The 24,425-nt window shown below is 48.5% G+C and overlaps 1 protein-coding gene across 2 annotated transcripts; it reads left to right on the top strand.

Moving 5' to 3' along the window:
- Positions 1-2,448: 2,448 nt before the first annotated feature.
- Positions 2,449-22,689, top strand: USP4 (ubiquitin specific peptidase 4). 2 transcript variants are annotated; one of them, XM_075183920.1, is made up of 22 exons: positions 2,451-2,668; positions 8,006-8,133; positions 8,417-8,551; positions 8,623-8,745; positions 8,833-8,978; positions 9,060-9,118; positions 9,487-9,651; positions 10,646-10,757; positions 11,317-11,490; positions 11,597-11,755; positions 11,846-12,070; positions 12,161-12,244; positions 12,329-12,423; positions 14,005-14,193; positions 15,568-15,656; positions 16,604-16,843; positions 17,302-17,372; positions 17,855-17,970; positions 18,051-18,200; positions 18,713-18,816; positions 18,942-19,030; positions 19,459-22,689. In XM_075183920.1, the coding sequence occupies exons 1-22, from the start codon at positions 2,511-2,513 to the stop codon at positions 19,609-19,611; spliced, it is 2,964 nt and encodes a 987-aa protein (XP_075040021.1). In that variant the 5' UTR covers positions 2,451-2,510; the 3' UTR covers positions 19,612-22,689. The 2 variants fall into 2 exon arrangements, with proteins under 2 accessions (XP_075040020.1, XP_075040021.1); XM_075183919.1 differs by having other exon boundaries at positions 2,449-2,668; positions 11,597-12,070.
- The last annotated feature ends 1,736 nt before the right edge of the window (positions 22,690-24,425 follow it).

The raw sequence follows: 24,425 nt of genomic DNA, 5'->3' as shown, positions 1-24,425 counted from the left end.
ATCGGAACTTCCCCTAATCTGTCCTCTTTCAAACGAACATTAAAAACCCACCTTTTCCTTAAAGCCTTCCAGTCTCATGCCTAAACTCCCACCGGTCGGCTACCTCTCTTTTTCATCCCTTCTCCCCCTTCCTCGACTCCGTCTCCGTTTATCCCGTCTCTCCGTCTCATCCATGTGTCTGTCTGTCTTCCCCTCCCTTTAGATTGTGCGCTCCTTTGAGCAGGGCTCTGCTACCTTCTGTTTCCATCACTTTTAACTGCGCTCTCCAGCTACTCAGCTCACCTCCTCTCGGTCCCTCTGCCCTCTGTCTCCTCTCACTTCTCTCCGCTCCCCTCAGTGACTCTCAACCTGTCACCCGTGCCCACCCTCTTGGGCCATAGTTACCTGCCTGTACTCACTTTTCCCCTCCCTCCCTCTCTTTCATGCTGTGCCTGAGCCCCCAGAGTTATAGTGCTTACTGTTACTTGTACTGTGCTGTTTCACCTTGTACTGTGCCATTGTTTGTCCTTGTACGGCGCTACGGATACTTTGTGGCGCCCTATAAATAAAAATTATTATTAATAATAATAATAATAATAATAATAATAGGAGTACCATGTATAATATTAGGAGCACTATATATAATATTAGGAGTACCATGTATAATATTAGGAGTACTATATATAATATTAGGAGTACTGTATATAATATTAGGAGTACCATGTATATTAGGAGTACCATATATAATATTAGGAGTACTATATATAATATTAGGAGTACCATGTATAATATTAGGGGTACTATATATAATTTTAGGAGTACCATGCATAATATTAGGGGTACTATATATAATATTAGGAGTACCATGTATAATATTAGGGGTACTATATATAATATTAGGAGTATCATGTATAATATTAGGGGTACTATATATAATTTTAGAGGAGTACCATGTATAATATTAGGGGTACTATATATAATATTAGGAGAACCATGCATAATATTAGGGGTACTATATATAATATTAGGAGTACCATGTATAATATTAGGGGTACTATATATAATATTAGAGGAGTACCATGTATAATATTAGGGGTACTATATATAATTTTAGGAGTACCATGTATAATATTAGGGGTACTATATATAATATTAGAGGAGTACCATGTATAATATTAGGGGTACTATATATAATATTAGGAGTATCATGTATAATATTAGGGGTACTATATATAATTTTAGAGGAGTACCATGAATAATATTAGGGGTACTATATATAATATTAGGAGAACCATGCATAATATTAGGGGTACTATATATAATATTAGGAGAACCATGTATAATATTAGGGGTACTATATATAATATTAGAGGAGTACCATGTATAATATTAGGGGTACTATATATAATTTTAGGAGTACCATGTATAATATTAGGGGTACTATATATAATATTAGAGGAGTACCATGTATAATATTAGGGGTACTATATATAATATTAGGAGTACCATGTATAATATTAGGGGTAATATATATATTAGGAGTACCATGTATAATATTAGGGGTACTATATATAATTTTAGGAGTACCATGTATAATATTAGGGGTACTATATACAATATTAGGAGTACCATGTATAATATTAGGGGTACTATATATATAATATTAGGAGTACTATATATAATATTAGGAGTACCATGTATATTAGGAGTACTATATATAATATTAGGAGTACCATGTATATTAGGAGTACTATATATAATATTAGGAGTACCATGTATAATATTAGGGGTACTATATATAATATTAGGAGTACCATGTATAATATTAGGGGTACTATATATATATAATATTAGGAGTACCATGTATAATATTAGGGGTACTATATATAATATTAGGAGTACCATGTATATTAGGAGTACTATATATAATATTAGGAGTACCATGTATAATATTAGGGGTACTATATATAATTTTAGGAGTACCATGTATAATATTAGGGGTACTATATATAATATTAGGAGTACCATGTATATTAGGGGTACTATATATAATATTAGGACTACTATATATAATATTAGGAGTACCATGTATATTAGGAGTACTATATATAATATTAGGAGTACCATGTATAATATTAGGGGTACTATATATAATATTAGGAGTACCATGTATAATATTAGGGGTACTATATATATAATATTAGGAGTACCACCATGTATAACATTAGGGGCACTGAGTATAGTAATACAGACACCATGTAATACAGGAATTGCTCAAGGACAATCCCTCCCCAGGTGTAATAACTGCAGGACTCGGTCACGTGGTGTCGCAGACTGGAGCTCTCTGCAGGGTCGGGATCGTACTGCGCATGCGTACCTTATTTTTTCTAGACGCCACCAGAGGGCGAGTCGGGTCACGTGGGCTGCTGCTTTGCGCCTGCGCGCCTGCTTCTGTACCGTGCCCGCGCACGTCGCGTCACTGCGTCAGGGAGGCACTGAGGACGTGCGCGCTCCCGGAGTTTAGCGCAACCATGGCGGAGGGGGGAGGCGGAGGAGAACCGGGACCGGCACAGCCGCACCGAGCAGCCCGTACCCCGTCACCAGAGCCCGCCAGCCGCCCGGAGCCGGAGGCCCAGAAGTGCGAGATGGGGGAACTGCTGAAGGCGGCGCTGAGGAAGGGAGATGAGTGGTGAGAGGGCCGGGGCCACTGGGGGAGAGACCTGAGAGGGCCACAGGGGGCCGAGGCTGGGAGTGAGGGGCTCCGGGGGTCAGAGGAGTGAGGAGGAGCCGGGGCCACAGGGGTGTAGAGGCTGGGGCCAGGGAGGACTACGGGGGGAGGGTGGAAGAGACCTGAGAGGGCCACAGGGGTGTAGAAGCTGGGAGTGAGGGGGCTCAGGGGGTGGAGGAGCCGGGGCCACTGGGGGAGAGACCTGAGAGGGCCACAGGGGGCCGAGGCTGGGAGTGAGGAGAGGGCCACAGGGGTGTAGAAGCTGGGAGTGAGGGGGCTCAGGGGGTGGAGGAGTGAGGAGGAGCCAGGGCCACAGGGGGAGAGAACTGAGAGGGCCACAGGGGGCCGAGGCTGGGAGTGAGGGGGCTCCGGGGGTCAGAGGAGTGAGGAGGAGCCGGGGCCACAGGGGTGTAGAGGCTGGGGCCAGGGAGGACTACGGGGGGAGGGTGGAAGAGACCTGAGAGGGCCACAGGGGTGTAGAGGCTGGGAGTGAGGGGGCTCAGGGGGTGGAGGAGTGAGGAGGAGCCAGGGCCACAGGGGGAGAGAACTGAGAGGGCCACAGGGGGCCGAGGCTGGGAGTGAGGGGGCTCCGGGGGTCAGAGGAGTGAGGAGGAGCCGGGGCCACAGGGGTGTAGAGGCTGGGGCCAGGGAGGACTACGGGGGGAGGGTGGAAGAGACCTGAGAGGGCCACAGGGGTGTAGAAGCTGGGAGTGAGGGGGCTCAGGGGGTGGAGGAGCCGGGGCCACTGGGGGAGAGACCTGAGAGGGCCACAGGGGGCCGAGGCTGGGAGTGAGGAGAGGGCCACAGGGGTGTAGAAGCTGGGAGTGAGGGGGCTCAGGGGGTGGAGGAGTGAGGAGGAGCCAGGGCCACAGGGGGAGAGAACTGAGAGGGCCACAGGGGGCCGAGGCTGGGAGTGAGGGGGCTCCGGGGGTCAGAGGAGTGAGGAGGAGCCGGGGCCACAGGGGTGTAGAGGCTGGGGCCAGGGAGGACTACGGGGGGAGGGTGGAAGAGACCTGAGAGGGCCACAGGGGTGTAGAAGCTGGGAGTGAGGGGGCTCAGGGGGTGGAGGAGCCGGGGCCACTGGGGGAGAGAACTGAGAGGGCCACAGGGGGCCGAGGCTGGGAGTGAGGAGAGGGCCACAGGGGTGTAGAAGCTGGGAGTGAGGGGGCTCAGGGGGTGGAGGAGCCGGGGCCATTGGGGGAGAGAACTGAGAGGGCCACAGGGGTGTAGAGGCTGGGAGTGAGGGGGCTCAGGGGGTGGAGGAGTGAGGAGGAGCCAGGGCCACAGGGGGAGAGAACTGAGAGGGCCACAGGGGGCCGAGGCTGGGAGTGAGGGGGCTCCGGGGGTCAGAGGAGTGAGGAGGAGCCGGGGCCACAGGGGTGTAGAGGCTGGGGCCAGGGAGGACTACGGGGGGAGGGTGGAAGAGACCTGAGAGGGCCACAGGGGTGTAGAAGCTGGGAGTGAGGGGGCTCAGGGGGTGGAGGAGCCGGGGCCACTGGGGGAGAGAACTGAGAGGGCCACAGGGGGCCGAGGCTGGGAGTGAGGAGAGGGCCACAGGGGTGTAGTGGCTGGGAGTCAGGGGGTGGAGGAGTGAGGAGGAGCCGGGGCCACTGGGGGAGAGACCTGAGAGGGCCACAGAGGTGTAGAGGCTGGGAGTGAGGGGGCTCAGGGAGTGGAGGAGTGAGGAGAGGGCCACAGGGGTGTAGTGGCTGGGAGTCAGGGGGTGGAGGAGTGAGGAGGAGCCGGGGCCACTGGGGGAGAGACCTGAGAGGGCCACAGAGGTGTAGAGGCTGGGAGTGAGGGGGCTCATGGGGTGGAGGAGTGAGGAGAGGGCCACAGGGGTGTAGAGGCTGGGGCCAGGAAGGGCTACAGTGGGGGTGACCAGGGAGGGCCACGGTGGGAGACTAAGGGACAGCCTGACCCCCCCTGCCCGGGAGGGACTGATATCTGTCTGATCCCCAGGGACTGCCCGATAATGCCTCCTCTAACGCCCAGCCACATTATGGTGATGTCTTCTTATACTCAGCGACTGTCATTTTCAAGTATTTCCAGTGTACATCATACACTGTTTGTTTGAGGGGCAGAATGACAGCAAAATCCAGCTACATTTACACACTTTTATAATATGTTATAACAGAAGTTTTAAAAGATCTTCGGGAACAGATTTGCCAGACTCTGGTGTTTCAGACTTGTTGCACGTTATGTAGATATATAGTGATTGTTTATTGGAGTTAGGAACCATTAACAAACTTCCGGAGGTGGATCTAAGGTTATAAGTGGTGAGTGCTGCTGAGGTGGGAATTCTGGGCAGACAACTGAAACTCCTCACCCTGTCTTCATGGACATCCAGCCAAGGTCGGGTAGCATGTGGCAATTCTGGGGACTGTAGTTACATTGCAAAATAAAACATTAGATTGTGTTGTTCAGATGATCTAATCTGCCAAGAGAGGTTCTGGACCATATCCCCAGAGCATGTAATTGGCATCAGTTGTGCTGCGCACTTTCTGGCCATAAGAGGAAGGGGACATTTATCTATAGTGCAGGCTCAGTTTACAATACATTTGAATATCAGGGTATCTATATATGTAAGTTAAGTACTTATTGGGACTCAAGCCATATACATAGATATTTATACTTTGATATCGATGTCATCTTAGATCTGGGGGTAAATGTATTAAGCTGTGAGTTTGAAAAGTGGAGATGTTGCCTATAGCAACTAGTCAGATTCTATCTCTCCTTTATTTAGCGCATTCTATAAAATGATAGCTAGAATCTGATTGGTTGCTATAGGCAACGTCTCCACTTTTCAAACCCTCCGGAAACTCGCAACTTGATACATTTACCCCTTGGCGTCTGCTCTAATCTGTTTATATGTTGATACATTTGTAAGTTTAACTTTTGTCCCAAATAACATGGACACTGTTTCATCAGTGTTCAAAATCAGTTTATTCATTGTTCAACTTAGGAGAAAGGAGATTGCAGAACGTTATTCAGGTCAGACATGCTGGATCTGTGTGTATATAGGGTAGTAGTTGCATATATGTGAGCCGAGTAAGTCATTGATGTAGACAGAAAATGGTAATGGCCCCAGGATAGAGCCTTGAGGGGCCCACGCCGAGATGTTCAGAGAGACACAAACTGGGGAATAGTGGAACATGATTTCCTGAGTGTCCTCCACAGTGTGAGAAACCTTGGAAAACTGCGCCCAAACTTTGTGCTGCACGGATCACTGCGGACGGGTCACCAGAACTTGAGGGAGCCACCATTTGTGACACGTATGCAGCTTGCTTGGAATCTCTGACCTCACCGAGACTCCCTGACTAATACTCACACAGTCTTGATTACCAGGCAGTTGATTGGCTGCATTCTTATGAATATTAGCTCAGCTCACAAAATGGCGGCCTCTGCGGTGTGTTGACAACTTGATGAGACAGAAAAGGTCCATATTACAGAACTTCTTTACTGCTTTTCCACAGAAGAATAAGATGTAGTATTTATCCTTACACTACAGGTTATCTGGATGGATACTGACAGGAAAACGTATATCGGACTGCGTTGTATTGTTATTGGCGCTCTATGTCCCTGCCGTTCCATTTTATACCTCTGTTCTCAGCTTTATGTCTCTACATTCACGTGTCCCAGTGCTGGGAGTTACCATTGTTCTACCGCCTATTGCTTATCACTGCATCATCTAGAAGATGTACGTCTATTATTAGGAAGTAATGTTCTCTACTTCACGTGTAAGTGTTTTTGTAGATAAATCCAGGGGGCCACTGTAAGCGGCAGGGGGCCACTGTAACCGGCAGGGGCTCAGCTGCTCTCACAATACAGCTAAAAGAACACCCTAGACTGCAGCATTAGGTGGAGGTCGGGGCTGTATGGAGGTGAGGATACCATAGATATTGACTATGGGAAGTACTTTTGGTTTCGTTTTCTGGTGGTGTAAAATAAACAGGAATCACTGTAGAGGGGTGTGCACTGATCTTGCTGTATTTATATTTCACTACATGATCAGTGGCCGGGTTGGTTTCATTCATTGCTTTTTACCATACAGACTATTTCCTGGTAACCTGTCATTTTGGCAGCGCAGTCTCTAATCCTCATAATCATGCTGTAAAACTGGCAGAGCAGCCACGATGGGCGATGTAGGGACAGATGACTCAAGGCATCCCTTCACTAGGAGTGGGCGGAAACATCTTCTGCCGTCATTGTGCAATTCAGGCTGAGATTTCCTCTACCAGCCTATGAAGAAACATGTGAAAGACTTGCTGAACACAATCCAAGTTGTATGTGATTGAGAGCTGTCCACCAGTCACACTTGCATATAAATAGTTTTCCAAATGCATATGTGATAATACACTAAAAATAAAGCTTGTACATTATGTATGAAGGCTGAATATTATACGTGATAGAAGTGACATATTTGTGCTCCGCTGTGGGCAGTGACCGACACGTACTGGGTTTCATCTCTTGTGCTTTGGTTTATTCCTACACACGATCCGGTCCAGTGATGTCAGATCACAATGCTTTGTGCATCACATCCCTTTACAAAAGTACAAACCTGGGGTTACCTTCAGCTGGCTGATGGATTGGGGAGCCAGGTTGTACCGTAGTGACTCCTGATTCATATCCCAAAATGCAGCAGACGGTTAGTGTGCCGCTTCTGTTCCGTCCATGCAGCGCATCGTTCTCTGCCCGTGTCAGTGCCGTGGAGCACATTGGTTCCACTATCAGAGATCTCTCACCGCATCCTATCAGTATGGCGCGTTACTAAGGAGCGGGTTGTGCATCCGTGGTATCATTTACATGTGCCACCTTATGCTGTCTTGTGTCAAACCTAGTTCTGTTTCCATACAGAAAGGGAAATCATCATAAATTATTTTTTTTGGGCCATTAAGAAACAGTTGTAGTCCCACACGTGACGTTAGGATTAGCAATTGGAGCTGAACTGTCCAGTAATACAGAGTCCTGAATATAACACAGTTCTATATGAATGCACTTATTTCACCTGGTGATGAAGAGAATTTTCCTCGTGTCGTCTCTAGAAGCTCTGTGAGGTCTGTAAGGGGTTATTACCCAATGTTCTGTGGCGTCCACTCAGGGACAGGGAGAAGTTTCAGATACCGTTGTGTGTTGAACAGTAGAGGGACGTTCGCTGCCTGTACATTTCATCCAGCGGGGGGTGAACAGCTGCCCAGATTTTCTGCTCTGAACTATGAAAGATTTTAGAGTGCTGCCTGTTTGGCCGAGCCGCTGTGCACGTGATCAGCTAATAGTTGTGTGTGTGATATCTTTCAGGTATCTCGTTGACAGCCGATGGTTCAAGCAGTGGAAGAAGTATGTTGGATTTGACTCGTGGGACATGTACAATGTGGGAGAAAGCAATCTCTTCCCGGGGCCTGTGGATAACTCCGGCTTGTTTACAGGTACAGTAAAAACGCTGCAACTTGTGTAATTATATAGACTGGTCTATGCTGTGATGAAAGAACTATACTATACAAGGTAAATAGAGCTTGTTGGCTGGAGCTGTCATGTCAGCCGACGGTCCTGTTATGTAGCTCACACTGTATCTAATAATTCCCCTCAGCTCCCTGTTGCTGTGATTGGAGGAGCAGTTTGTAGGCCCCTCCCTGCCGTTAGTAATGGTCCAGCTGTTTCCTTTGTAATACACCTGACACTGTTGTGTTTATGTCCGCTGTGTTGTTCTAGATCCCGATACTCAGGTATTGAAGGAGCATCTGATCGATGAGCTGGATTATGTCCTTGTGCCGACTGAAGCTTGGGACAAGCTCATGTGCTGGTACGGGAGTGTCCAGGACCAGCAGCCCATAGTGAGAAAAGTAGGTGGTCACCCGGCCGGCGTGGAGCCCGACACGGGGACAGCTCTCTGACCGCTGTGGCTTTCTTGCAGGTAGTGGAGCACGGCATGTTTGTGAAGCACTGTAAGGTGGAGGTTTATCTCATAGAGCTGAAACTCTGTGAGAACGGCGATCCAGACAACGTGGTCCCTCGTCACTTCAGCAAAGCGGACACTATAGGTGAGCTCAAAGCCCCCAGACCCGGAGCCCTGCAGATACCTCCAAACCTTCCGATCCCCACCCCTGACTGTCGCTCCCATTACACAGATTCTATAGAGATGGAGATGAGGAACATCTTCAATATTGCTGCAGATAAAGAGACTCGGCTGTGGAATAGATATATGACCAACACCTATGAACAGCTGACCAAGCCGGACAACACGGTGCAAGATGCTGGACTGTACCAGGGACAGGTAATGGTGACGGCCCTAACGCAGGACCGCTCGCCCAACTTAGTTCAGCACTAATCCTGGGTGACTTTTATCTTCTTATAGATTCTGGTTATAGAACAGAGGAACCCGGATGGTACATGGCCCAGACAGTCTCAGACAAAGTAAGTGAGAGTAATATAATCAGTATAGTATAATACACTGCAGCACCCAGGCTACAGGACCCGGGCCCTCCGCGCCACAGGACCCGGGCCCTCCGCGCCACAGGACCCGGGCCCTCCGCGCCACAGGACCCGGGCCCTCCGCGCCACAGGACCCGGGCCCTCCGCGCCACAGGACCCGGGCCCTCCGCGCCACAGGACCCGGGCCCTCCGCGCCACAGGACCCGGGCCCTGCCGCTATATATACGTTTCCCAAGTCCCCCAGGCCTGACTAATCACCTCCAGCTTTCTGCTCCTAACGCTTGGACTCAGACGTAGTTTACATGTAATCACAGCTCTGCATTTATAATATATATATCTTTGTTGAATAGGTCAAGTACAGCAACAAGTAGAACGTATACTTCATCTGGGAAGTCCTCGGCCAGCAGTTACTCCTCCTCACCTTCTTCATCATCCACCTCCTCCTCCTCCTCCACCATTACTAACGGAGACAGTGGCAGCAGCTATGGGATGAACAGCTCCAGTTTGGGCAAAGGGTAAGATACTGAGGAGTAGGGATCAGTGGGAGTTACTATGAGCCAGCTCTGTGCGGAGGCTAATAGGACACATGACGGTATAATACACCCTCAGTGGCGGCTCTATATATCCGGAGGGATGTTGTAGGACACAGCCGGACACGTGACTAATGGCGGGCACCATACTGTATAACACGTCTTATTCCTGTAGTGGTTACAGAACATTCATGTAATACAGGGAGCTCTCCTATAATGGGTGGGAATTGTCATGTGGTCCCAGACCATAGTCAGGGGGACAGTAATTACCCTACTTATATAACCTTCATCTCCACCCTGCTCCGTCACCCGCAGACTCCAGGAAGTGAGTGCAGCAATAAACCAGGTGATAACTGACACTCCAGAACCATTTCTTTCTGTGATGACTGCACATAGGGTGTTCGGTTAAGGTCCAATTCTCCTGGAAACTGTCATTATCCCCTTGTTACAGATGGATACCCAGGTTTCTGCAAAATAATATGAAGCACAGGATCAGTAAAGTAGAATGTTTGTATCTGACACACACTGATGCTGTCACGGATACGAGGCTGAGGCGAGGGGGGTGGAAGCCATCATTAGATTTCCGTCAGTAGGTTGGGTGTGTTTAGTTGGCTTCTGACGATGGAGAAGCTCTGTCCATCTGCTCTGTGATGTAGCATCAGAGCGGTCGGTGAATAGGTTCCCAGAGGAGGAACGCTGACCGTAATAACACTACAGTATAACCCCACTGCTCTCCGCTACTGCTGAACTCTCTAAATTATATAGAACATTTTGAGCTGTTCTCCTTTTGGGGGATCCTACTAAAAAAGGGGGAGAGCTTGTAACAGTTATTATTTGTACCTGCTTGGATGCACACTTAGAAACTATATTAAAATCCTCGGAGGAAATGTGACCAGTGACCTCCATTTACTATATTATCTTAATTTACTTGTCGGCTGTAACTTCCGACCTGTGTATTAAGTGTTTCTTCCTTCCTCAGGGGATACGGGTCATCGTATAACTCGTACAGCTACCGGGAGCCTTCCAGTAAGCCGGGTCTCTGCGGGCTCAGTAATCTGGGGAACACGTGTTTTATGAACTCCGCTCTGCAGGTAACATGCGGACATATGTCATTCTTATATATCTCCTAAATCTGACACTAAACCATGAAGGCTCGCCTGAGGCTCTCTGCGCAGGTTACAGCTCCTCCCCCTGCGCATTCTGCACAGATAACTAATCCTTTACAGGTGTCACTAGTTACAGGACAAAGACTGACGTTCGCCCTGTAAATAGCCATCTCCATTCATTGGGAGTCAAATTCAAAAGGTTTCAGGCTGTGACCGGTCCTAATGCCCCCTCCAACGTCATGTTCTGTTGGGGAACTAATTTGATTTGCTGCTTCTTAATAGTGGGCGGCTCACCTTTATAAGAGGTTACAAGCAGCTTATATGACGTGTGCATCTCGATTCACAATATAACTCACACCGTACTGCTTATGTTACGTAGATTTCCATCTAATAGTGTTCTACATTTTTGTTGTCATATTATGTGATCCCTAACAGTGATGCGAACATGCTGTGTGTTTCCCCCTAGAACACTTCCTTCTCCTCCCTCAGGGATCATTATTGTATAGTATATATTATTAGTATTACCTTTCTGTCGTCGTTCTAGTGCCTAAGTAACACCCCACCACTGACCGAGTACTTTCTGACTGACGCGTATAAGAATGAGATTAACCGGGATAATCCACTTGGGATGAAAGGAGAGATCGCTACGGCCTACGCGGATCTGATCCGTCAGATCTGGTCAGGAGAACATTCGTATGTGGCTCCGCGCATGTTCAAAGTAAGAGCACCCTCCCCCTAGATTGCTCAGCACGGCCTCCTGCCTTGTACTGGATCCATCTACTGGAAGCTACTGCATATAATGTCTCGTACCTTTATCTTCTCAGACGCAAGTTGGCCGCTTTGCCCCACAGTTCTCTGGGTACCAGCAGCAGGACTCTCAGGAGCTTCTGGCGTTCCTGTTGGATGGGCTGCACGAGGACCTCAACAGAGTCAAGAAGAAGCCGTACCTGGAGCTGAAAGATGCTAACGGCCGGCCGGACTCGGTACGGGGAACGTTCTCTGTACGTTATACTGCGCTCATGTCAGTCTTCTCGGCCTTATTACGTCATTCTTCTGTTCTTTATGACTTTCAGGTAGTGGCCAGCGAAGCCTGGGATAATCACCTGCGACGGAACCACTCTATTATTGTAGACATTTTCCACGGCCTTTTCAAATCCACCCTTGTGTGTCCCGAATGCTCTAAAGTCTCTGTGACCTTTGACCCCTTCTGTTATCTGACCTTACCGCTCCCCATGAAGAAGGACCGCACCATGGAGGTGTTCCTGGTGCGTGCTGACCCACAGTGCAAGCCCAACCAGGTACTGTGTGTTGTAGGAGCGGGAGGGGAGGTACATGGTAACGCCTTGTCAATAACATCGCACATCTGTCCTCTTCCTATCTCTCTCCAGTATCGACTGATTGTGCCTAAAATGGGGACAGTTTCTGACTTGTGCTCAGCCCTATCTAAACTTTCGGGATTGCCAGCAGAAAATGTAAGTATCGCTCATCCTTTCTTTAGGGGTTGACCCCAGAATAAAGAAGCTGTTGTCTAACCCCTGGTTTGTTTATCGTGTCAGATGGTGGTGACGGACGTGTACAACCATCGTTTCCACAAGATCTTCCAGGTGGACGAGATGCTGAGTCACATCATGGAGAGAGACGATCTCTTTGTGTAAGTAGCGGCTGGATCTTGTGTGACAGACGTGTGTGTCTGGGAGATTCCGTCAGTTACAGCAGGATTGGGGTATTGGGGTACAGTGTTGTACAGCGTTGGGATATTTGTAGTGTTTTGAAGAAGACGTTTCCTGACTCGCCTCGTAGACAACTTCTGCTTGTAGTAAACGGTTCTACGCCCGACCTGTGTCAGTGCGAGGACTGGTAACGGGTAACGTGGTCTCATTGGCGTCTAAGGCTGATGTAACAGGCTCTGTGACAATACATAAGGGCTGCATATAGTAAATGTCATCACATTATTGTCTTAATAAATAGGATGTTCCTGATTGTTTCACATGATGTTTGTGGAGGGCAGGGGCCTCTCCTTCAGCATCATGGGGGCGCACAGAGACGATGTGCGTTATGTTCCCACCCCTAGGAGGCAAGGTGTTTGCTTCTCCCTGTAAACCCCCTCGTTACCCCTCGTCCTGTTAGTGCCCTGCTTTAGGGGGCCGGGAGCAGTCCCCGGTCAGGCAGCCCCGGCATGAATGTGAATTTAGGACAGATCACTAATTCTCACTTGTTCCTTATGCCGGGTGGGTGTTGGGCTGTACACTAATGGTGGCCATGTTGGAGGACCTAGCCACCACAGATAGAGGGGGTGCATTCCCATCATTCATTTCCCATGCGATACGTGAGCAGGGAACCAATCAGTTGGAAGTCATGTGACTGACATCGGAGGCCTAGAAGATCTACTCAACAGACGTGGAGCGTCCTCCTTTCTCGTCAGGGCCTGATATCCCTGGATTAGGCTTCATGGCTCTTAGCAAAACTTATGGGTTGGGCATTAAACCAGCCCCACAGTATCACCCAGGTAATAGTGTCTGACGTTATGTGGTGGCCTTGTCTCCTTCACCATCTCTTACCTTGTATTGGGTGAAGGAAGGAGTCAGATCCTCCCCTTGGCCTTCACTCGCACGGCTCCATGTGGGTGGAGGTAGACTGCGTGCGTCAGTGATGTTATCAGTCATTGACACTACCGGGGAGACAGCTCTGACCTCCCTAATGTGCTATCCCCTCTTCCTATGTCTTTGCCCCTGTTCCCTGCTGTCCCATCTCCACCGTATCTAAGTGTGTTTTCTACCACATGGATTCACTGTAATATTATGGCGTTGATTGTTCCTGATAACAATACTAAGAAATGTATCGTCACCCAAACCCGCCGTCCCCTTACTCTGCAGTATAAACCGTGGGCCCCGCAGGTCCTACAAACTGTTCCAAGTGATCAGCATTTCCCCCTCCCATCTTCTAAATGACGGGACTCCCTGTCGTCTCTGTGCTGCTGAAAGAGGAAAAAGCATTGTACTTACCGTACACACCATCAATGCGGGACACAGCGCACTCCCAGACATCGGTGGTAAATTGAGGGGTGATGAGAGCTGAGGATTATTATAGGGGAAGGGGCTCCTATTGTCGCTGTGTCCTATATGCTGCCATGAGAGGTATTTTACGGTAAGTACAGAAGGTGAATGTAGCCTGGTTGGTTTCTCATGTTATTGTTATGATGTCACATCCGCTGTAATCTGAATCTTTGCTGCAGGTACGAGGTGAAACCTTCCAGGGGAGATGACTCTGAGTGGATCACTTTGCCGATCTGTTTCCGAGAAAGACGTTTCCGGCAGACGACCTCGGCAGGAACCATCCTGTACGGACAGCCTCTGCTGATCTCTGTACCCAGACACAACCTCACTGTGGACATGCTGTATAACGCTGTCCTGGAGAGGATCCAGTAAGTAATCTCTGACTGGTGCACAGTTATAGGTAATACCACACCATTACTTATGTCTATTGGATGCTTCGGCTGCAAGGAGACGTACACATCTAGCTTAGCTGTGATCATATCCGTACAACAAGAGGGTAATCTTACTGACACAACATCGGTGCCTTGAAATGTATTCACTCCTAACACCCGCCTGGCGCCCACTAAATCACAATCAGTCTTGACACAGAGTACTGAGAAGGGAAAACTACTGTATAATACGCGGTGGAACGACTCCACCTGTATAAACGTTGGTGAAATGTTACCATGTAGTCATTGATGGGCAGAATCTGGGGAGGGGTACAAGGCCGATGCATTAGGGGTAATCAGAGGGAGGATAAGAGCAATGGAAGAATAACAGCCGGTAAATGGCATATAAAGCTGTGAGGTTTGTGGGCGGTGTTATTATCGTGTTATTGGGGCCCTTTCAGCCGCAGGCACTGGAAGTGTTGTCAGGACTGATGGGAATATAAATGGAGGACATTAGACACCCGCTACCCTCTGCCTCATAGTTTATACTTAGGAGGATGTTTTTGGGGCAATGCTGACCGCAAACCAAGAGCAGCGGTGGGTGGGTGAGTCCTGGCAAGACCCTAAACTGTCCATCACCGTTCTCCAGCTAACCTGACCTAGGTGACGGATTGGCACATACTGGGTTATGGGTTATATGTAACATTTGGCTGTTTCTTGGGGGGGTTGGGGGGGACTCACAGGTGAAATGGCTCATTCTAAAACAATGTAATTTCTGAAATAAAGTGACAACTGGTGGGGGAGCTCTGTGTTACATTAGAGATGTATTAATGCATTAGCTGGTAGGAGGAGATACTGGCGTATAATGTGCTTAGTCACACAGATAATGTCCTGGGTGGGGCCGGGTGCACAGACCTTTATTACAGCTGTGAGAGTTAGATATTTAGTAACGAGACGACAATGTCAAATGTTCAGATCCGCAACTAAACAGTATTTATTCTCATTCTGTCCTGTTCAGCATCAGCGTATGTGTGCGCCATACAGCAGTCTTATAGGGCTCAGCTATGCGGCCCCTTTACACTGTTATAGGACGGTGCCATACAGTGTAGAATATATACTAATATAGACCAGTGTATGTAATATCTAATTGTGTTCTGTGCGCTGGACTGTATTATATATTGTGCTATATGTTTTTATGCAGTGGTTGTAAATCTCCAAAACGTTACGTTTCTGTGGTTTTCCTGCATCCTATCCTTATTGGATGGTAGCGCCGCTCATGCAGAGGTTAATGGAGAGGATAGTGTCTTTCAGGTGTTTGTGGTGTATTGGGGCAGTTACCTGCTTTTATCTCAGTTGTCTTTCTTGTTCCTCCAGTCGTTATATAAAGTCTCCATTACCGGAAGAATATACCTGCACGGCCGGCGAGAGCAGCGCCTGTAATGGCTCCAATGGTCTTTATGATGGTACGTTGTCCCCGTGTAACAGTGATGTACATGGCAGCAAATGGGTTCTGAATCCCTACATATAAAGCCAGTTTGTTACTCTCCTGTCCAATGTATTCTATATTATTTTATCTGTCCTTATGGTAATTATTATTATTATTATTATTATTAATATTTATTTATAAGGCGCTACAAGGCATCCGCAGCGCCGTACAGAGACAAACAAAATCACAATACAATGGGAGACAGCACAGTACAGTAAACACAGCAACTCAGTACGCTCAATGCACAGCTAGAGAGGGCGGGGAAGGGGGAGGGAGGATCCAAAAATGACGGGGCCCAAGAAGGGGGGCGTGGAAGACAGGGAGACCCCCAGGGGGGAGGAGGGAGCGAAAGTGGATGTGGGGTGGAGGACCTTTGAGGAGGAGGGCTAAGTAGCTGGAGAGCAGAGTTAGAAGTGGTGGAAACAGGAGGAGAGATGGCCCTGCTCAGAGGAGCGTACAATCTAATTGATATAATACACCTCTTGGAAGGGGTTTATTTGCAATTCCTGCTGATGCTGTGGCCTTATAGGACCAATAAACCCAAAATATAACATTATGTGATCAGAACCAATGTTTATGCACTGTTGAGTGTTACTGATATTCCACTGCAGCTCGGTTATAACATATAAAGTATTGCTCCTCCCCCACCCCAATACAGACAGCTGAAGCCCCTCCCACATCTGTAGGACAGTGTCCTATGGGACCTGATAAATTTAAAAGAATTGGTTCCGCCCAAGTGTGTGAATCTACCAATCCACACAGGGCTGCCAAACTGTCACTCACTCTGTGTCTGCTCCCTCCAGACTAGGCAGCCTGCTGCAGAGGTGCCGCACATGTCTGATATTTCATGTACGGCTAGTTGTAGGCACAAGGCCTTGGCGACAAATTGTAAAATACTTTTCTAACATTTTGATCACTTTGAAGATGAGGAAATGGACCATCAAGAGGGAGATGAGAGAGGAGGATTCCCCGAGGAGTCAAACGGCCAATCAGATGATAGCGCTGAGTACGAGAGCTCGGAGGGAGGATGCAGCCCCTGTAATAAAATGCCAAAGAAAGCCCCGAACTGTCGCAAGAGGCTGTTCTCCTTCAGCTTGGTGAACTCCTACGCCACGTCGGACGTGGGCTCCATGCCTGCCGAGGGCTCCTTCCTAAAACTCGACTGTAAGTTTGTCAGCAAAGCTGGTTTCCCTACTGACCACGTGGAGCCCCGCCCCGGCCCCCTCTGCCCCGCCCCGGCCCCCTCTGCCCCGCCCCGGCCCCCTCTGCCCCGCCCCGGCCCCCTCTGCCCCGCCGCGGCCCCCTCTGCCCCGCCCCGGCCCCCTCTGCCCCGCCCCGGCCCCCTCTGCCCCGCCCCGGCCCCCTCTGCCCCGCCCCGGCCCCCTCTGCCCCGGCCCCCTCTGCCCCGCCCCGGCCCCCTCTGCCCCGCCCCGGCCCCCTCTGCCCCGCCCCCCTCTGCCCCACCCTCTTCACGCGGCATCGGGAGATTTAATAATGTGTCTGCTGCTCGACCTTCTAGGCTGGAATCTTAGTTGTGTGAGGACAAGATGTCCTGTCCGTCAGCCCAGACCGGTCGTCTCATCTGCTGTTTCTCCCATTCACTGTGGTCTCTTCTTCCTCAGCTTATTCCACTGTCGCAATTGACTGGGACACGGAAACCAAGAAACTGTATTATGATGATCAGGAGGCAGAGGTGAGGTCTGGTGACAGCATTAATAACGGTACTAGTACAGTGGTCATACCGGTGGTCACATGGGGATAGGACTTCATCATGCTGAGCTGTTTCCTCCCACGTGTTCTGTCCGCAGCGCAGACACATACATGCCAATAATATCTGACCAGTTGAGGTCACTCTTGTGGCTCTCAGGAGTCGGACATGTTTTCTCTGTGAATATTGTTTGTATAAAATGTGTTTTGTGTGGAGAAAATACCAAAAAACAAAAGTGGTAACTCCTTCACAGAAGGCAAAGTAACTGGTATATTTCTGTAACGTAATGTGAAGCACTAGTCTGTACTGACCACTGGATGTAATGCTACATAATGACTGTGTCTATGTTGGGACAATTCTCCCCCCACCCTTCCCACAGATTGCCCCGTTACCCCCCCCCCCCCTCACGTATGTCCCTTAATGCAGGGTGACCTGTATGTATTTGTCTGACGTTGTGTTCTATGTAGGCCTATGATAAACACGAGTCTATGATGCAGCCTCAGAAGAAGAAGATGACGGTAGCACTTAGAGATTGTATCCAGCTCTTCACAAAGACGGAGGTCCTTGGTGAGCACGACCCCTGGTGAGTCCTCCGTGTCTGGCACAAGTGACTCCCAGCTGCGTTTATTCTGCACGTCTCTGACATCTTTATCTGTGTTGCAGGTATTGCCCAAATTGCCGGAAGCATCAGAGGGCCACCAAGAAATTTGACCTGTGGTCTCTGCCAAAAGTCCTTGTGGTGCATTTAAAACGCTTCTCGTACAATCGCTACTGGAGGGACAAGCTGGATGCTGTGGTAGAGTTTCCTATTAGGTAAGATGACCTTCATCTCTGTACCTGCGGATGAGTCTGTGTTGTAGTACTTGTAGCTGCACCGCACGCGCCGGATCCTGGTGACAGCGTTGTGTAATACAGGCCAGCAGGAACCTGGTCCTAGCGGTCAGCCGCTGTCTCCATGTTTAGTTCTGTAACACTGGACAGTCCTCTTAAAGATGTGACCTACATGGATATGATCATGAGCCAGTACAGATACCGGTTTGGGAGGGGGGGTTGCTGGGGGCTTCCCCGGATGTACAGAAAGCTGCACGTTGTCTGACCGGCTCGGTCCCTGGGGCGGATCTGACCGCTGTCGGTGATATCATTGCTCTATGGCTGTTCTTGTAGTAGAGGAGTCGGATACACTGTGTATATGAATCCATGGTCACTAAACAATGAAAGCTGCACAGGAGGAATCTGCCACCAGATCATGACAAGCGGACATGACCACGACATAACACAGTGTGCCAGAATATTGACTCTTTATCTGACTCTTTCTTTATCTCTAGAAACCTTAATATGTCAGAGTTTGTCTGCGACCCGACGGCTGATCCCTACGTCTATGATCTTGTTGCCGTTTCAAATCACTATGGAGGGATGGGAGGAGGACATTGTAAGTGTGTATATTGTGCTGCTGTTGTCACTCCCGTCTGTGTGCAGTCGTTGTGCCTTTACATGGGGGGGTAATATCGCCCTATCTCTTGCTGCTGCGCCGGTGACAGTGTCTTGTGCCCACAGATACAGCGTATGCCAAGAACCAGGACACAGAGCAGTGGTATTATTTCGATGACAGCAGCGTGTCTCCAGCGTCTGAGGATCAGATTGTGGTCAGTAGAAGTTTTATTATATGTAATAACTGTCACATACATGATGGTTACTGAATGCTCATTTATGTAATAGTGATACTGTGTTATATCAGTGACGGCTGTACTGTGTCCATCACCTACGCAGCGCGGAGGCTGCCATGTTGTAGACTGCGCTCTGTGCGTTGGATTACAGCCGTATAGTCCTCTGAGCTCAGGGCTGTCACTAAAGTCGTTGGGGGTTGAGTCGTTTTGGTGGATGAGGTTTCCTTAATTTTTAAATCCAACTGTAGTTCTCCATCATCTGTAATTTCTGAGCCTGGGGTCTGTTGTCTTCCTATCTGTACTTGTTCAGCTCTTTAGATGCTGCCTCCATCTTGTGTCATCTTCTAGATGATATTACACTGGACGTCCGTACATAAAGTAACGTCTGTTTTCTGTTGTTCTTCCAGACTAAAGCGGCGTATGTACTGTTCTACCAGCGGCAGGATAGCGGTAAATTTAACGCCCCATCGCCAGCAGCTTCTCTGAGCTCTCCCCCCGCAGAGGACGATCAAGGGGAACAGGACAGACCGAAAGACTTGGACTCAATGGACACCAACTAATGATTTAATCCCTGCTGTTGTAAAGCCCCATGTTCAGCAGACAATGAGACCCTTCCAGGGCGACTTTCTGCTCCGTGATGTACATAATACCATTCACAGCGCCTGGCGGAGGAGCGGACACTACCAAGGATCCACCTTCACCCCATTGTGTCTAACATACGGCAGTGTTCATTACAGATCAAACAAATCCTATAGCGAACTATTCAATATAAGAGGTATTGGTAATATATAGTTTGATTCTCTATTTATGCTCCGCAAAGAGTTTCATTAGTTTCTGGCTTTAGATTTTTTTTTTTCTCCATCATTAATTTGAAGAAATGAAATGAACACCAGCAGCCTTTGAAAAGTATATTTTTATTACAAAGTACTGTAGCACTTGGTGAGGACTTGTCCCAGCTCCCTCCGTGCCGGCCGGGGATCCTCTGCGCCCATGAAGCCATGGATTTGGTGTATAAGGCAGGTGCCACAAGATTGCAAAGACCATTAAATAGTAAATAAGATGCATCCGCTTAGGACGCAGGGTTTCTTTTCTTCCTGTTTTTTGGGGTGGGTCCTATTTATTGCTGTTTATTTTAACCAGTTTCCACGTGTTTAAGGCGCTGTACAATGTAGAAGCGCGAGGATGTGGTTTGCTGATTTGAGTGTTTAAAAACAGTCCTTCACCTTCCTGATTGCAGCAGTCCGGTGTTCCTGGATGCTCAGTGTGATTACTACTGTTACCACAAGGGGGCAGTAATAAGTTATAAGAATGTGCTATGGATATCTGTGGGAGCAAAGGGGTTAATTGAATATCTCAATGAAAGCGCATATCTGTGTGCATCTTACAGGAGGTGCGCGCGTAGAGCACGTAACCATCTTACAGGATGTGCGCGCGTAGAGCACGTAACCATCTTACAGGAGGTGCGCGCGTAGAACACGTAACCATCCGCGTAGAACACGTAACCTGCCTTATCAGTAACACATTACACACCGTTGATTTCAATGGAACTGGTTGCGTTAATTGTCTATTTAAACTTTGCTGTGTGTTACATTTAAAGTGCAGCGAGCAGGGGTGGACGTTTTGTGGGTGGGATCATATCCACAAGAATGCAGCCAATGAATGCATGACGAGCAAATGACATCACTGGGAGGACGCACGGAACACAGTAATTAAGCGCCTCAGTGACATAACTGGTTCCTAATGAACTGATTGGCTGCATACTGGTGGGCGTTGGCCCGGCCATAAAATGGGCCCCTCTGTGGTGTGTATGTGGCTGTAACTGGCAGAGAATGTGCCGTAATCTCTTCCCATAATTACAACATATTTATATTGTGGTGGTTGCACTTTCCATGTTGTATCACTTCTCAGTCTCCTGTAACTTGTATTACATGGATAGCGGAGCTGACAGGGTCAGCGACAAGCAGCATCCGCTGAAGAGGGGGGGTGAGATCTGTCTGTGCCCCCCGCCACCCAGCTCGCTGCTCCCATCAGACTGAGGTCAGAATATTCTATGATCCTGGCCAATAATACAGTTTCCCATAATCCTCTATGGCAGTGTCTCCCAAACCCAGTCCTCATGGACCCCTAACAGTGCATGTTTTCCATATCTCCTTGTTGGAGCACAGGTGTACTCATTACTGACACATTTTGAAAGATCCACAGGTTGTATAATTTCACTTGTGACCTGGAAAACCTGCACTGTCCTGAGGACCTGCTGATGGCTCTGTTAGGGCTCCTGAGGACCTGCTGATGGCTCTGTTAGGGCTCCTGAGGACCTGCTGATGGCTCTGTTAGGGCTCCTGAGGACCTGCTGATGGCTCTGTTAGGGCTCCTGAGGACCTGCTGATGGCTCTGTTAGGGCTCCTGAGGACCTGCTGATGGCTCTGTTAGGGCTCCTGAGGACCTGCTGATGGCTCTGTTAGGGCTCCTGAGGACCTGCTGATGGCCCTGTTAGGGGTCTTGAGGACCTGCTGATGGCTCTGTTAGGGCTCCTGAGGACCTGCTGATGGCTCTGTGTGTTGGTGTGTGTCTGGCGGAAGCAGTTTAGAGGGTTAATGATCACTGCTCTTTATTTTAGCTCTTTAACCCTGAAACCGAGGCCGACGCTGCTGACAGATGAGGCTGCACATGAGGAACAGAAATGTGTTGTAAGATTTTGGAATGTTTCCTCTGTACATCCATCTGGGCAGTAATCCCCCCCATCCCCCATACACACACTCAGTCTCTCTGATTTCCTTATTTGACTAAGAAATGTCACAATACAGGAAGACGACGCAGCCGCTGTTTGATTCATGACTCACAACATGGGAGAGTAGATGCCTATAGTGCGATATAGCAGAGAGAGACCTTTATATATACCGTTGTATTCATTTCCCCACAACAGAAAGCTGAACAGTTTAAAGGATCTGCAAATGTAATAATTGTTAAACCACTCATATTTCAGGTTTTTATTCGTTAACACTTTGCTCCCCTGCAATTCTGTGGCTTGACAAGTGTTGAAGTTTTGCAGGTCACTGGAGGTGTTACAGAGGTGCTTTCCCAGAGAATCCTGTTGTCACAACCTCTGGTATACCTACAGACTCCTGTCAAAGTACTTTCAGCAACGATTAACTTAAAACAAGGAAAAAAAGTCTTACGAAGGCTACTTTGTTTGGAGACTTGTTTGTTTTTTAATAAACATCAAGTAGCAATAGACATTATACAACCTGGACTTTTTTTTTGTTTTGTACAAGAAACAGCCATTGGGCATTCTGGTGCCTGGTGTGTGAGTTGGTTCTTGGGACTTTTGCTAAGAATGTCGTATTACTTGTCAGAACCTTCTATCTATAGTAGAGGTGAGGATCTATTCACTCTCCAGCTGTTGTCTACCAGCCTGGAGGTAACAGCTGGAGAGTGAGTAACATTCTGTAATGATGACTCCACATAATTAGTGTTATATGCTGCACATTGGTAATATATGCTTGGCAGACACAGCATCCAGTGAACAGTCGCTGGGCCGCTGCAGGGGGCTGATATCGGACTGTACATCTTTCTGTATAATTGGCACGTTGTGTGTCTGGCTTTATTATATCAAGAAATAAACGGGTGTTGGGAGCTTAGTCTGGAGTTCTCTGGTGTTTTGTGACTGACAATCTAACCCTTCACCAGTGGAGGGTCATCGTCTATCATTCACTGTACCCAGCTGTGTACTGGTCATGGGCAAGCAGTGGCCGATCTATGACTATATAACTATATTGTAGGGTTGCACTCATTGTACTGCAATACATGTGATAACTGGTCAGAACAGTCCTCAAATAAAGATTAGTGAAAGTACATAACACCCATTACACCCACTCTCTTACCTCCAGGGGTAACCTACAGGTCCCATCAGATGCAAGTTATACAATGGTGATAAGTCCATTATTACGGGTGACTGAACTATCTACTGTATCATCCAGTTATCGTCCCTGAGATGTTCATTGTTTTCCATTGTCTATGACCCCCCCATGTAATAACCCCCTCCTTGTTCATAACTTTTATTTTATACCTTGTTACACAAACTTCTCTGCCTGAATATGAAAGAGGGATAGACTTTCACAGAAATATGGTAACTTACCACTGCTGGCATTGAAACACCTAGACAGGGAAATGTGAGGCACTGTGCTCCAACCAGTGGATCCCAAACTTTAGTTCAAGGCACCCCTAAGTCAAAATAATAACCAAGTAGTCCAAGTAGCCTTGCTCACCACTGGCCCTGACTGAGGCCCCCCAGGGAGCGACAGCTCACAGATTGGGAACCAATAAACTAATCTCTGTCATTCAGTTATAATTATCATTTATTTGTTAGGCGCCACAAGATTTCTGCAGCGCCGTCCACAGTACAAACAGTAGACTATACAGGGTGAAACAGTACAGAACAATAAACACAAATACCAATACTTCAGAAACTCCAGGCAGGCAGATGCAATAAGCACGGAGCAGAAGAATAGATGAGGAGACAGGAGGGATGAGGGCTCTGCTTATGTGAGCTTACATCCTAAGGGAGGGTAGACAGACCAGGCACAAGGGGAGCCAGAAGAGAGAAGGGAGAGCGAGTGGTGGAGGAGATGGGGGTTAAGTAGGTGGTTGGTAGGCTTTACGGAAGAGGTGGGTTTTCAGTGCACGTTTGAAGGAGCACAGAGTCGGAGAGAGGCGGATGGAACGAGGGAGGTCGTTCCAGTGAAGGGGGGCTGCCCGGGAAAAGTCTTGGATTCTGGAGTGGGAAGAGGTGATAAGAGTGGAGGAGAGGCGGCGATCATTGGCTGAGCGCAGGGAGCGGGCAGGAGTGTGAATGGAGAGGAGGTTAGAGATATAAGGGGCAGTAGAGTTGGAGAGAGCCTTGTAAGTGGTGGTGAGAGTTTGAAAAGGATTCTGTAGGGGAAGGGGAGCCAGTGTAGGGCGAGGCAGAGAGGGGAGGCCGAAGAGGAAAGGCATGAGAGGAAGATGAGTCTTGCGGCCGCATTGATTATAGAGTGGAGGGGGGAGTGGGGGAGGCCAGTGAGGAGAAGGTTGCAATAATCAAGGCGGGAGATGATGAGTGCGTGGATGATAGTTTGGTGGCATCCTGAGAGAGGAAGGGTTGGATGCGGGCAATGTTGCGCAGTTGGAAGCGACAGGACTGGGCAAGGGAATGGATGTGGGGGGCAAAAGAGAGAGAGGAGTCGAGGGTGACACCCAGGCAGCGGAGTTGGGTAACAGAGGAGATGGTGGTGTTGTTGTTGACGACAATAGAGAGGTCATGGGGAAGGGGAGTCTGGGCGGAGGAAAGACAATGAGTTCCGTTTTGGAGATACTGATTTTGAGATTCAGTTCTCTT

Source organism: Mixophyes fleayi, chromosome 8, assembly GCF_038048845.1.
Source record: "Mixophyes fleayi isolate aMixFle1 chromosome 8, aMixFle1.hap1, whole genome shotgun sequence".
NCBI lineage: Eukaryota > Metazoa > Chordata > Amphibia > Anura > Limnodynastidae > Mixophyes > Mixophyes fleayi.
This window is presented reverse-complemented; position numbering and strand designations above follow the sequence as displayed.

What these genes read in the sequence shown, in the direction of transcription:
- USP4 (XM_075183919.1), top strand. Translation starts at nt 2,511, where the DNA reads ATGGCGGAGGGGGGAGGCGGAGGAGAACCGGGACCGGCACAGCCGCAC. An exon ending in CTCCTTCCTAAAACTCGACT is followed by an intron (nt 16,844 to 17,301) that starts GTAAGTTTGTCA and finishes CTTCTTCCTCAG; the next exon opens with CTTATTCCACTGTCGCAATT. An exon ending in GTGGTAGAGTTTCCTATTAG is followed by an intron (nt 18,201 to 18,712) that starts GTAAGATGACCT and finishes CTTTATCTCTAG; the next exon opens with AAACCTTAATATGTCAGAGT.